The 14,069-nt window shown below is 32.3% G+C and overlaps 1 protein-coding gene and 1 long non-coding RNA gene across 6 annotated transcripts; both read right to left on the bottom strand.

The window, feature by feature from the left end:
- Positions 1 to 5,939: 5,939 nt before the first annotated feature.
- On the bottom strand, positions 5,940 to 8,751 carry LOC120273547. Of its 5 annotated transcripts, none has more exons than XR_005540566.1 (7): positions 8,430 to 8,751; positions 8,251 to 8,305; positions 7,954 to 8,109; positions 6,849 to 7,842; positions 6,700 to 6,737; positions 6,567 to 6,612; positions 5,940 to 6,341 (listed from the first exon to the last, which is right to left on the bottom strand). It is a non-coding gene; the product is annotated as an uncharacterized LOC120273547 (long non-coding RNA). The 5 variants fall into 5 exon arrangements; XR_005540563.1 differs by lacking the exon at positions 6,567 to 6,612 and having other exon boundaries at positions 6,849 to 7,087; positions 7,334 to 7,842; XR_005540564.1 differs by lacking the exon at positions 6,567 to 6,612 and having other exon boundaries at positions 6,849 to 7,549; positions 7,667 to 7,842.
- Positions 8,752 to 10,047: 1,296 nt separating this feature from the next.
- On the bottom strand, positions 10,048 to 11,443 carry LOC120273545. The gene is made up of 2 exons (XM_039280176.1): positions 11,210 to 11,443; positions 10,048 to 11,007 (listed from the first exon to the last, which is right to left on the bottom strand). The coding sequence occupies exons 1-2, from the start codon at positions 11,411 to 11,413 to the stop codon at positions 10,891 to 10,893; spliced, it is 321 nt and encodes a 106-aa protein (XP_039136110.1). The 5' UTR covers positions 11,414 to 11,443; the 3' UTR covers positions 10,048 to 10,890.
- Between the last annotated feature and the right edge of the window lie 2,626 nt (positions 11,444 to 14,069).

Raw genomic sequence — 14,069 nt, 5'->3', positions numbered from 1 at the left:
CAATCATCTCAAAAACTATTAGCTTTTGCTACCAACCCAAATAATGTCTCAAAAACTATAACTGTTTGCGACCAACACAAATACTCAGTGCAAACACTGTGAACTTTTGCAATCAACATATAATGAAATATAATTAATTAGTTTTTGAGTAATTTCTTTTTTTCTTTAGAGACATATAAGTGAAAAATGATTTGATTTTTATTAATAAATATTATTAACAGTAATCTTTAAAATAAATATTATTTAATAAATATTGAGAATTAAATTTTATTTTTATAATTTGAATAGGGTAATAAACATTACACTTTAAAAAAAAATGCTTGCTTTAAAGATAAATCTCAAATTAGCTATTTAACTAATAATGGGAATAATTACATTAACGAATAAGATTTTCAATAATATATTAAAAATATTATACTATTTTATGTAATTTATAAAAAAATAAATTAAAATTAATTGTTTACAGTGAAAAAATATATGAGAGTAACCAGCTTAGAGAATTTGATTATAATTATTAAAATAACTTTTAGTTATATTTTCAATGATACCTTTAGTTATATAATTAAATAGTTAATCACATTAAAAAAAAACTATGCAAACACTAATCACTATATTTAATTACATGGAAAACTAAACACGTATCATTATATTCACTCCTCTAACTAAAAACTCACTATATTTAATTAAATATACTATAAATAGTAATCTTTTTCCCTTTAAAACCCTCTTTTTTGGGTCAAAGATTTTTTTTTTTTTATCATAATTGTCATAAAACAGCATCGACGTGATGTAGCTCACATGGCATTCCTATTATGTCAAAATTTCCTTAATGTATCTTATTATTGATATTTAGCATTTGATGATCATAACCATAATTGATTCTTGTTTTTTTTTTTATGTCACCATTTGATAATCATAGATTCATAATCATAAGTCACCATTTTCAATCTCACCATCAAAATATTTTTTTTAATAACTTCACAAGCCATTGTTTTTGGTCTTCAATCAATATAAAATATTTTGTTATCTATCCATGCATACAAGATACTTTCTTTTATTGGTCTGGTTATTTCTAAAATAAAATTTTAAATACACTTAAAAAAAAAAAGGGGAAGAAAACAAAACGATCCCCATCAATAATATGATTTTTTTTAAAAAAAACTTATTGAATGTTAAAAATAGTTGGATGAACTACCGATTTAATACATACTGCAAATTTTCGTATTTTTTAATAGCCTTTGATTTTCATCTTAAAATTTTAACTGGATTGGAAACCATCAATGATTTCCGTATTTTTAATAGCCTTTGATTTCCCAGTGAAACAAATTCTAAGCTCTGAGAAAGAAGCATTGTCTTCGTTTTCTAAGGTTAATTGTAACGGTTTAGAAGAAGCTCTGAAGCGGAGGAATTTGTGCGATTCCATCACATCTTCAGCTGTGTTCTCCGAGCTCTATTCAAGCTCTGTTCCATCACATCATCTCGCCGGAATGTCGGGAAAGGTAGCCGATTGTCAGTTAAAAGAACAATAAACCTCCTCATGTCAAAACTCAGTGAGATCTCAACCGGAAGCCGCAAATTCTGCCGACATCGAACCAGCACGGAGAGAAATGCCTTGTGTGGTTTACTCGGCTGTGGGATCGCTACCAGTTCTCCTATTGGTTTGAGGAGCTCAACGAGTACCGACCAAGTCCAAGCATGAAGGGGAAGATTCTAGATGAGCAGGACTTGTCCTTTACCAGACGCCGCACCGATCGATCCTATCTCCACCGTCCATGGAGAAATGGATAGAACACACGGTCCCATCCTCGAGGGGAGGCTGAGCTCCGCAATCTTACTAGCTTTTACAGCCTCTTCCTCACTGCTAAGGGTTGCAATAAAAGAATTTTCCCGGAACTCGTAAACTGCATCAACTCTGGGCGTGTTTAACGCCCCCGGAAGGAAATCCAAGAGAATCTGCTCACTCGTCTGACCAGAGATAGACGTCAAGAACAATAAGCTTTGAGAGCTCCTTTCTCAGCTTCGACGTCTCCTAGGGGAGAGAGATAGAAATCTGAGTTTGAAAAGGATGAAGCCAATCAACTCCTCCTCTCACAACTATAGACTGATGCTCAACCCGACACCCAACAGCCATATGCCCCCAACACATCGTTTACACGTCAAGAGATGAGGTGGAGACCTTTGCCGTTTGCTACCCACTAATGAGGAACCCACACTTCTCTCTGAGCCCGTAGGCTCCAACGGCGGCCTAGCCCTCTTTCTCCGGTTGGTAATCGTCACCCATTCCTGTCTCTGAGTATCCTCAGCCGTCACCTTCACTGACCGACCTTCCTCCTCGCCCCTTAGCTCCCTTGGCGGGCTGACAGCTTGAGCGAAGGAAGTATCCGGCCTTACTAAACTAATTTTTGAATCTAGTCGCCCCCCTCCATTACGGTGAGCTCCTCCTGAAGGTCGCAAAAGTGAGAAACCCTGTCTTCTTCCTTGTCCTCCTCTCCCTCCACGATCCCCGCCTCTCACTTCACCCAGAAGGTCGTCGTGGAGCGACATCTCCTACCTCTGCCGTGTCCACCGCCCAGTCAAATTTTTTTATCTCATAGTTTAAAAAATTCATATAAAGTGAATGAAATTTAAATTTTTTTTCATTTTGAATTTGTTAATATGAAATTTTAAATTTTAAATTTATTTTATTTATATTGGGTCAATAAATTGGTTAATTTAATGCTTAATCAATTTCATATTTATCCAAACTAATTTTTCCAATACCATATTGTTTCAGACTATTTCTTTCAATATAATATTTCAAAAGTCATGTCATTATAACATAATATTTAATAAGCTATGCAACATCAATAAATTTGAGAGTCTCACGAAGATAACTTGTATGTTTTCATGTGCAGCCGTGATGATCAATTCAATATTTCAGATCATAAAGCTTGTTAAAGGCCAGTTGTAGAAATTTATTTTGAATAATATGAATCTAAATTGGATCAGTATTGACGTATGTCAGAGACATCGATGACGATTAATGTCTTTTTTTCCATTATGTTTGGAGAGAAGGAGGGGGCAATCAATTATTGCTAGCTCATCCAAACAACATTTTATCTTATAATCTTGTAAATAAGACATGTCGAATCATCACATAATGTAGCTTTGTCATTCCTATTGAGAACTTGAGGCAAATGTTCATCCAACACTCTTTTTTTTTCATAATATCAATAATCAAGCTAACGAATTATAAGATACAAAATCCGCTTTCTCGAATGCGCCCTATGTCTTCGGATGTTTGACTTGCATCCAGATTTTTTTCCCTTTTATTGTAGTATTTTTCATGCTTTCCTCTACTGCTCTACCCATCTCCCGGTGAGGGCTTACGCTTTTATATTTTTCTAAACTTTTTTTCCTACTACTATTGTACCCTAGTACTTCCCTAGTATTCTCTTTTTTTAATAAATTAGTGATTTATCCACCTTATTCAAAAAAAAAAAATTATAAGATACAAGCATTATTTGGAATTATTTATAAATACCATTTTTTTTACTCTTTTAACCATGCATGTCACTTTGTTAATTAAAAGGTAGAGATTTTATATGTAATTTGATCTGTGTATATATACATATACTTTGCTTCTGTACTTTTTATTTATTATTATTATTATTTGTTTAGCTTCCTAAATTTATATATAATTTCACATATTTACTTATTTAATTGATTAAATTTTATTTTGTTTCGGTTGTCTATGTTTCTATTTCTCAAATGCATGGCAGGAAGTGTAACAAATATTTAAATTATATAACTAATAATCAATTATAAAATTTATTTATACCTAATTTATTTATACATATTAAAACTATAAAATTTTATTCTCAAATGCTTGGTTTTTGAATAGTTTCACAATATTTGGGTTTTTAGTGTGGATTTCTCCATTTTTTTCACGTGGTGTCGGTAGGTTATTACTAAATGATCAGTTCAAAATATAAGTGATAGCTTGGTATGTGGCATGATGGGGGTTTTTGACTATACTCGATTAGGTCATAATTTGTGAGAGATTTGGATCACTTATCTTTTTTGGTCATATTAAATTATCGAACTTCTTTGAAAGAAATGGCTTGGAATCAAAATGTTCTTGAGCACTTAAATGGGGATAAAAGAAAATTTCATTTGGAATGTCAACAGGGCAGAGATTCACCGAGATGTATTCCCCAGCCTCAACCCCTACTTGTCAAACCCATCTTTGACCCGTCATTGAACCTGAGTACAGGGAAAAAATTTTCCCCATCTCCGTCCCCGTAAGGATTACCCTGGTTCAAGGATTTTTCGATCATATTTTTTTTTTATCTATTTTGTCACTTTTACTATATACATACATCAAATATATTATCTTTTAATAATATATATTGTTTAATATAAATAATTTTCTAACATTTTATTTATATATACATAATATTTAAATTTTATATTCAGGGGCTGGGAAAGGGATTCCCCGTCCCCAACGGGGATTTACATCCCGGTATGGCCCCAACCCATTCCCTGAATTTTAGCCCCACCCTACCCCGTTGGGATGGGGAATTGGGTCCTGTCGGGTGCGAAGCAAATTAACAACTCTAAATTTTTAAATTTCAGCTTGCATAATTGACAATGTCTATAGGACCATGTTTTTTTTGTTTGTTTATTGTTGGTTAAAATGCAGAAAGTGTTATTGTCTCCTATTTAGAATCTGATTAATGTATGGGTTGCCAAAATCAATCTGTTAGAGATGGCTTCCACGCCGCAAGCTTCATTGTCAATAATTCTTCTTGCATGACTTGTCTTGAATAATTTGCAATGTCTTAACCTTAGGTTTTTATCTTTGCTGATTTTTTATTGGTCTTTGTTAATTTGTTATTCTAACATTACCCAATTGCGTTGTTTTTATAGGCCTATGCAGTAGAGGCTAGTAACATTGCAGAAAATGTAATTTCTTGTGCTAGTGTATTCTCTCTTGACATCATCACCAAATTTTATATTTAATTATGATAAACAGTATCTTTCTAATGATATGAAATATAAGCCTTCTCTTGTTAACCCTAAATATGTGCACGCATGTTAGCTTCTTGTACATAGCATGTAAGCACGCAAGGATACAGTTTGTTGTATTATGTCTTTTCCTAAATCCTCATCTTTTCTTGGTTTCGTCTTTCCCTCAGTTGATGCTGGGTCAGGTTTGGACTTAGCTGTAATAAACGAGGTTAGGTATTTGAAAGTTTGAATTTGTTTTGGAGGGAAATTTACATACCAAGTTGATTCAAAGTTAGATTGAAATTATAATTAAAAACTATTTTAACTTAATTTATATTACTTCAATTAATGATAGATATGTATTGATAATATAATCATCTCCACGGCCCTGGGTTAAGAGTTTGATTCTCCACCCTCAAAGTGGTTTGTCATCATTTCTCAACAATAATAACCATAATAATTTTTAATATTAATTAATCACTTTACTTATTTAATTAATTAAAATTTATAGCCAAGTTATTCTTTGGAGGATGTTTGATTGGAGGGGTTGAAGTAACTTGTCATAAACTGGATTTTCCCAACTTATTTTTACAACCAAACACATCCTTATTGTGTTATGCATATTTCCTATGTGCTAATTCCTGAAGTAGTCATATGCATAACACAACATATGAATAATTTACTTGGATGATTATTAGTAGGTACTGCATTTAAACTCGATGATCAAACCCAAAGCAGAAGATAATTTACTTGGATAAAAAAAAAAATTAGTTGCTTTTCAAGTTTAATATCAATATATCACAACATATGATATCGCAAGACCATCTATTGAGCCGGAATCTGATTACAACATTTACAAAGTGCCTGCTATATATACAGAGACATACACATCTCACAATCAAGCACTTTACATCAGTTCACATATCTTTGTACCTGTTGTCAATCTCTAAATGAAATAAAATTAAAATAAATAAAATTGAGATTTACAACTATAAAATCAGGGACACTGTCTTTGGTTCATGCTTTGCTTACATAAGAAATAAGAGCTTCATATATAGTTTGACCACCTCTCCAACTTGAGAGTTGGTATTTTATTTCAGTTTCCAACCAGACTTGAGTTTTATCCATGGTTTCCCCATATTTCTCTTAAAAATAAAAAGGGTTCTGTAATAGATACAAATTCCGCCCCAAAGTAAACACCAACACTTAAAGCAATCCTCTTTTCATCAATTCTGTTGTGAGCCAGAATTAGTGCTGTATCTTGGTTTTGATCATGATGTGCTTGCACATTGGATTCATTTTCATCGTTTTGAAGTTTAGCCAACGAATTGCATAGCCACCAATCAATTCTGTTGTTCAATATCAAATAGACATTTCAATTTTGACATGTGATATTTCCACCAGCTCACACATACATGAAAAGAATATGTACCATATTCTGTAACATCATGAGTTTCAAAGAAAAAAAAGCATTCTATATAATTAACTCATATGAAACTGTCATTCATTAATGTTCAGAAAAACAAGTATGTTCACAAAAATGAGTAAAGGAAATCAAATATTAAAGAGCTCACATGCCGTTCTATCAATCTCCAAAACTCACGGTGCAAATTAATTAATCTGAAACAAGGAGGTTATCTAGTTTCAAGTTCAACTCACATTGGAAATCAAAGAAATCAGTAAAATAAAAACTAGTACTCTGTTCACCTGAGCCATTCCAAGCATAATATATATCCACCGGCACTCTGTTCAATAACAAATAGAAGTTTTATTATTATTAGCAGCTGATTTATATATTTTCAGAACATACGAACAAGAAATTGGAATTAATTATTAGGCTGTCTCACATTACTTACAAAGAAACAACCTATCCTTCCCCTCCAGAGAGCTTCGATTCATCAGAATTGCATATACAAAAGCCATGCTCCATAATAATTTCTGAAGTTCTATTGGACATCCAACACTTAAATATCAGCAAAGATATAACTGCCTCAGAAGAACCCAAGTGATTTGTACTCTCAAACAGCATGTCATGCAGTTGAGTAATAATAAATTCACATATTTGTCATAAAAATTTGTTAATCTACCATTCCACCTGTGAAAAACAATACAGGGTAAACAAAATAGAATTAAATAAGTGATGCGCTTAATTCCAAATCATAAATTATATAAATAAGTAATTCAAAAGTTATTGAATGAATACACATAAGACATACATATGCAGCAGCTATGCAACCATGAGGCATGCATATCATAATTTTGATCCAATTAGACACTTTCAATATATAGGCATGAGAGAGAGAAAAAAATAAATTGAACAAAGAGGTTTCATGGATCATACCAATTGATATATTTTCACCAAGATTTGTTTGATAGAAAAATGTTTACTTGGAGTACTTAAAACACATGCTTCCGCCCTTTGCACAGGCTACAAAACAGGGTACATTCCAGAGGAACAATCAATATGGACACACTTGCAAACACTGATGAAGTGCTCAAGTGGAATTCATCGTCATGAGACTTTTGATATTGTAGTATATGTCCACCAGAGTTAGGCCTGCACCAAAGCACTAGAGTTCTCGGCAAGAACATACATATCACAATTGTAAAGATATGAAGAACTATCTTGTAGTAGAAATGTAATGAGTCATACAATATATATATATATACATACTAATCATTATAAATGTCACATCTCATTATCTGCATAATTAAGCCATCAATCAGACATAAAATTCTCCTGAGAATCCTCTTCATCAGATTGAATTGTTACTGAGGGATCAATCAATCGCACCATTCCTTGCATGTATGCATAGTCGCACATCATATAATTAAATCCACCAATATACTCTGCTCAAGATCAAATTGGAATTTTAATATTATCAACAGTAGATAAACATATATATATATATATATATATTGGTAAACATGAAAATAAAAATTAATTATTACATTACTTACAAAGAAACAAGAACACTCTCCCTCCAGAGAGCTCCATAAGCTTCATGAGCTCAACTCACTTTGAAAATTGAAGAACACTTGCACATAATCTCAAGTAAGTTGAAACCATCATGTTATTATAAACTTGAGTTTTAATCAAGTCACATATTATTTTGGCTGCGGAAATTAAAACAACAAACACACACATGTTACAATTCATTCTAAAGACAAAAAGAACCAGCTATCTAGCTAGCGATGAGCTCACTTCCTGATCATAAAATAGCTAAATAAATAATTCAAAACAAACTGAATACATACCAGTAATGGATAATGATCTAATTCAAAGAAAGGATTTCATGCTCCTGATCCTCATCTGCATATATAAGCCACCACCAATTAGACATAAAATTACTATAATTCTGATAAACAATTAGGCACTTAAAAGTTGTACAAAGGATAGTAGAGACATTATGAGTAATAAAGTCAATAACATATACCAGTGATGTTGGTTTCATAATAATATGGTTCTTTAGTGTACTTCAAATACATGTCTCGGTTCACTGTATAGGCTGTGAAGCGTGGTACTTGCTGGAGTAACAACCAGTATCTATGACCTTGCAAACAGTCATGCAATGCTTGGGCACTGCACACCAAATGCAAGATGAACCGATCATAATGAGGCCTTTCACGTTGTAGGAGGAAAAGGATGAGCCATTGAGGGAGAATAGTGTTATTCTCTTGTTGATCAAACAGCGTCAAGCTCTGCAGAGACTCGAGCTTCTCCACACACTTCAGCATTGGGCAATCATAAACTTCCAGTTCTTTTCAAGGCAGGGAGATAAGAGACCCTTGAAAGACTGTGAGCGCTTCTAATGAACAAATGTGGGATATTAGCCCCGATTCAAGCCACTTGGAAGATCTTTCAGCTTGGGGCAGTTGTCAATGAAAAGTTTCCTGAGACGGGGGAAGAGTAATAGCCTGCTGGATTCATGCTCATTGTCTCCTTCTCCACTAGTCAGTGACCATTCCTCCCAATTAATCATGTCCAAGAATACTAAGTATTCAAGATTAGGGAAGGCACTGGCTGCAAGTTCTCCATTGCCGAGAAATTCAGGGCCAATTGATACTACTGCAGTTGCTCCCTTGATCCTTAGATACTTGAGTTGGGGCAGTTGGCCAAGTTGGGGAAGCTGAGGACAATTAGCGCAATCACGAAGTTGCAAATAAGTCAGTTCAAGAAAAGCAGTACTGAAGGAATTTGATAACATCCACCGTGGATATCTCCCACCAAAAAGTTTTCAATTACTAGATCGTCAAGGCTTGGTGGAGGACATAACTCATCAAAGACTTGTACAATCTCATCCATCTCTTGTTGTTGATTATGACCACCACTATCGGGCGTGCAACGAAGCATTACAGTTTTGAGGCGAGGCTTGTTTAAGAGCACTGGAGTACTTTTACTTGCTTTCTCTAACTTATCTCATATCAAGGTGACTGAGGTTTTTTAAGCATTTGCAGCTCTTCCAAGTTGCATCCTTCTCCATCACCACCATTGTCTTCAACAATAAATCCTGACACATGATTAAGATGTTCTAACTTACCTATTCCCTTGGCACATAATTTAGAGGGTGTATTTAAGATTGAGCCTCCTCAAATTGCACAACCTAGTTATGCTTCTCGGAAGGATGTATAAAGACTCACAATCACTGAGTAACAAGAATTGCAAGTTAATAAGGTTTCCCAAAGAATCCGGTAGCTTGCATATTTTTGTACCCCCTAGATTTAGAAGCCTTAAGTGTAATAAATCCCCAATGCTGTCAGGGATATTCTCAATCTTGTCTCCACAAAGGGTCAATACACGCAAGTGTTTTAGGCCTCCGATCACTTGCGTGTCCAAACTTGGAGGGGTATAAAGCCATAGTCTTCTAAGGCAATCAAGATGTGGAATGCTCACACTCTCCCTATTACTTGAAATTGTTAAATGACGTAATTTTATCATAGAAGTGTTGCTTGGTGCTGCTTGAGGATCTCCTAAAAGACTTTCATCACCTACTAGAAACCTAGCAAGAACTCTGAAATAAATCATGCATTGTGCATCTCACTTGATTTGAGCTTCATAAGGAGAAGGTTGTAAGAAACTCCTCCAAATTAGTTCCCTATAATAGCCTTTTGCAACATCCTCCATCGATACATTTCCACTATCTTCTATAAAACCTTCTGCAATCCATTCAGGAACAAGTTCTTCAAGATAAAATTCACGATCATAGGGGATAAGAAAGCAATAGAGGAAACAATGTTTAAGAGCTGAAGGTAAGGATTCATAGCTCAAGTACAACGCTCCTCGGAGCTCTTCTGGAAGTCCTGTAATAGTCCAAGCATTGTTGTTAAGTACATCCTCCCATTCTCTTTTATCTAGATCTTTTGTTACAAGAACACCTGCAATGGCTTTTATTGCGACAGGAAGACCATCGCATTTTTCAACAATCCGCATCCCTATCTCCTTCATTCTTTGAATATCTCTCTGACTCTCACCATTATTTGTGAAAACCTTTTTGCATAATAATTCCCAACCAAAATTCAACGGCAATTTGTTGACATTGTGGATGTGAATTGCCCCCATTTTTACAGCAGTATTTCTATCTCTTGTGGTGACCAAGACTCTACATTTAGTTGTTGCGCTTTCTACTGGATTTTTAATTAAATTAAGCCATACATCTCCCTCCCAAACATCATCCAAAACCAGAAATAAGCTCTTCCTATGCAAGACATCACAAAGTATTTTTTGTAGCTCCGCAACTGTGGTTGACTCTCCACAAGTACCTCCAACATTTCTTATGAGTTCCTTCAGCAAATCAGACCTTGATGTGTAGAATTTTGAAACACAAATCCATGAATGCAACACAAAATCATCATTTATCTTGGAATCATTATATATCAACTGTGCGAGTGTGGTTTTGCCTATGCCCCCCATGCCGATAATGGCAAAAAGACGGCATTTCTGTTCATGCTGATAGGCCAATAAATCAACAAGACTCTTGGTAGCATCTCTAATATCCCATCCCACAATGTCAGATTCTGGTAAGAAGGAACTATGGAGATAAGAAGCTTCATTCATGACATATGCATCGTTTGATGTAGAAGAAGTTATGAAATTAAATTTATCCTTATCCTCGGATATCTCAGTTAATCTATCATTGAGTCTTTTAATTTTATCAGCAATCTCATAGGAAATCGCGCACTGCGCGCACAGAGAGAGAAATGGAAAGTGCCAGCATACCCTTGTTGAGGCAGTAGCACTTGACTCAGCCAGAGAATGATGATGATCATCTTGCAAAAGCCCAGTACCCTGTATCATGCAAAGATCTATGATGTCATCGGCATCGTACATCAAATCTTTCAGCTCATCAACCCATAATTTGACAGTGTCGTCTTGGATCTTCTTCTTCTCGGCGTCCTTGAGCACGCATGTGATCCTCTTCATCCTTCGCTGAAGCTTTTGGAGGTCATCTTTGACGCCCTAACACCATGATGGCCTCTCTTCAATGACATTTGTGAGCCTCCACCAGCTTCCCAGCAAATGCATCCACTATCATCGCCATTGCCTCGCAACTCTCTCTCTCAAGTCTCAACAAGAAGTCTAACAACAAGTCTCAACAAGAAGTCTAACAACAAAGATTTTGATGGGTGGAATGAATGGATGAGAATGAAAGAGCATATTAGATATACAAAGTGAACAGTGAATTTCAGTAATAATTATTATTCTTGGGCGTGGGTCACACGACACGACTCACACTTGTTCAATTATTTCTTGGGATGGCAAGCCACTGGGCAATAACAAAAATGCTTCGTTTTTTGCAAGGGAACATAAATGCTTCTTTACTTACGACTTTACCTGCCATGAACTTGAAGGTTAGCCAAAGGAAATGACAGGACAGGACGTGGGATTCACTTGATTAATTTTTAAATTTTGTTTAGTTTCTTAAATACCTTTGTTATGTGTGGATATAAATAAATATACAGAAATATATTTTTAAAATATAAATTTATTTTATAATTAATTAAACCAAAATATATATAATTAATTTACATATATATATATATACATGTGTTTTGAATAAAGTGAATGAATTATAATTTAATATATATATATATAACTTTTAAAATTATATGAAATATTAAACAAAAAATTATACATATAAAAGATTAAATGATATTTCATATATCTTCTATCCATTATTATCATATAATAATAAGTTAGCTTATTACTTGTGAGTAGTGTATAAAATCTTAAATTATCTTAATTGTATTATATAAGTTTTTTTTTTTTTCATAAAGTAGACAAATCACGTTAGGGCGTGCACAACATTCAGCTAATACCTTAACACATACGATGCATTTACTCTATATAAGCTAAAGTTTGAACTTGCCTTTTTGAAGACAAACACTTTACATATCTGGACTATGAGGGTTGTTAGTAGGGGTTGTTTGGTTATCTATAAGTAAAATTACACGTACGTGCTGCAAGTGAAATTACAGTGTAAGTAAAAATGTTGTATTTCAACTTACATCATTATTGTTTGGTTTGCTGTAACTAAGAATGATACATTTACTATTCTGGTTTGATGTAAGTTTTAAAGGTATAGTTCTATAGCTGAGTTGAGTGAGATTACTCCATTACCTATTATTATTATTATTATTATTATTATTATTATTATATTAATATTCTTCATTAAAATTAATTTAAATAAAAATAATTAATTGATTTAATTAATTTAAAGTATTTAATATTTCTTTAATTTTATTACTTGAAAAAAAATTATAATTAATTTTATTAAATTTATAAAAATAATTATTATAAATATTAATTATATAAATACTAAATTATAAAAATATAATATTTATTTATTTTTATAATTAATTTTTAAAAACATTATAATATTTTCATAATAAAAAATATTTTTTTCATAAAAATATTTAATCATATAAATATTATATTATTAAAATATTTAATAATTATTTAATTTTATTACTTAAAAATATTTTTATAATTATTTTTTAAAACCATATAATATTTACAATAAAAAAAATATTTTTGTCATAAAATTTTTTAATTATATAAATATTAAATAATAAAAATATTTAATGTTTCTTTAATTTTATAATTTATTACTTAAAAATATTTTTATAATTAAATTTAAAGATAATTTACTCTATTAAATATTTTTATAATTAAATATAATGGTGAGTGGATAACACTTATTTTACTGCATTTCAACTTACAACAAAATTTACTGTAAGTTGAAATGATGTAAAAGTGGGTGAGATGTAAGTCCACTTATATGAGTGGAACTTTTACAGCAAATCAAACAGTCATTTACATGTAAAACGACTTATATTACAGCTACTTATAGCTACTTATAGGTAGCCAAACAAAAATGTAATACATAAGTTGTATAAGTCAAATGAGTTATTCAAATGTAAAAACTTATTTATAAAATTTATAAAGTATTCATAAATGACACAAATTCATTTTATCTAAAAACCATGTACAAAGATTAGCTTCATTGTTTATAAAGTTTACTACGAATTTTATCTAAAAAGAGCAAAGTACGGGTTCAATTTAGCTCTAAAACCTAATTGAGATTACTCTATCTCATTATACAACTTTTCGAAATCCTTCATAATTAATGTCATGGATAATCAAGCTATATGTTCCTTTGATGATTTCAAATTATATATATATATATATATATTAATCATATTAAATTGCAGATGAGAGTATTTTCATTATTAGTGGCTGTTATGTTATTTGTTTCGCTTCCTCTGTATTTTCTATAATTTTTTCTTTAATGTATATAATTTTTTTTTTTAAATTGTAAATGAGATATTGCACATCATGGCAACATTTGGTTGTTGGATGAGGGTTGGATTGGGGATTTCTTCATTCACAATGAAATAGGACAAATGACGTGACAAGAAATTCATGGAAAACCGTCATCCCATAATTATTTAAAAAATAATTTATTATAATTAATTAAAAATATAATCTTTAAAAAAGTACAAAAAGTTTAAAAATAAATATTATAATCAATTAATTAATCACAGTGAAAAGGTCATTTTATAAACATAATTATTTT

The sequence above is a fragment of the Dioscorea cayenensis genome, chromosome 12 (assembly GCF_009730915.1).
Source record: "Dioscorea cayenensis subsp. rotundata cultivar TDr96_F1 chromosome 12, TDr96_F1_v2_PseudoChromosome.rev07_lg8_w22 25.fasta, whole genome shotgun sequence".
NCBI lineage: Eukaryota > Viridiplantae > Streptophyta > Magnoliopsida > Dioscoreales > Dioscoreaceae > Dioscorea > Dioscorea cayenensis.
The sequence above is the reverse complement of the archived record's forward strand: the minus strand, read 5'-3'. Positions and strand labels throughout refer to the sequence as shown.

Bases quoted from the DNA above. Each gene is read 5' to 3' on its own strand.
- LOC120273545 (XM_039280176.1), bottom strand. From the start codon at position 11,413: ATGAAGAGGATCACATGCGTGCTCAAGGACGCCGAGAAGAAGAAGATC. The intron at 11,008-11,209 runs GTATGCTGGCAC...CCTTCTTACCAG, and splicing joins GTGCTACTGCCTCAACAAGG to AATCTGACATTGTGGGATGG.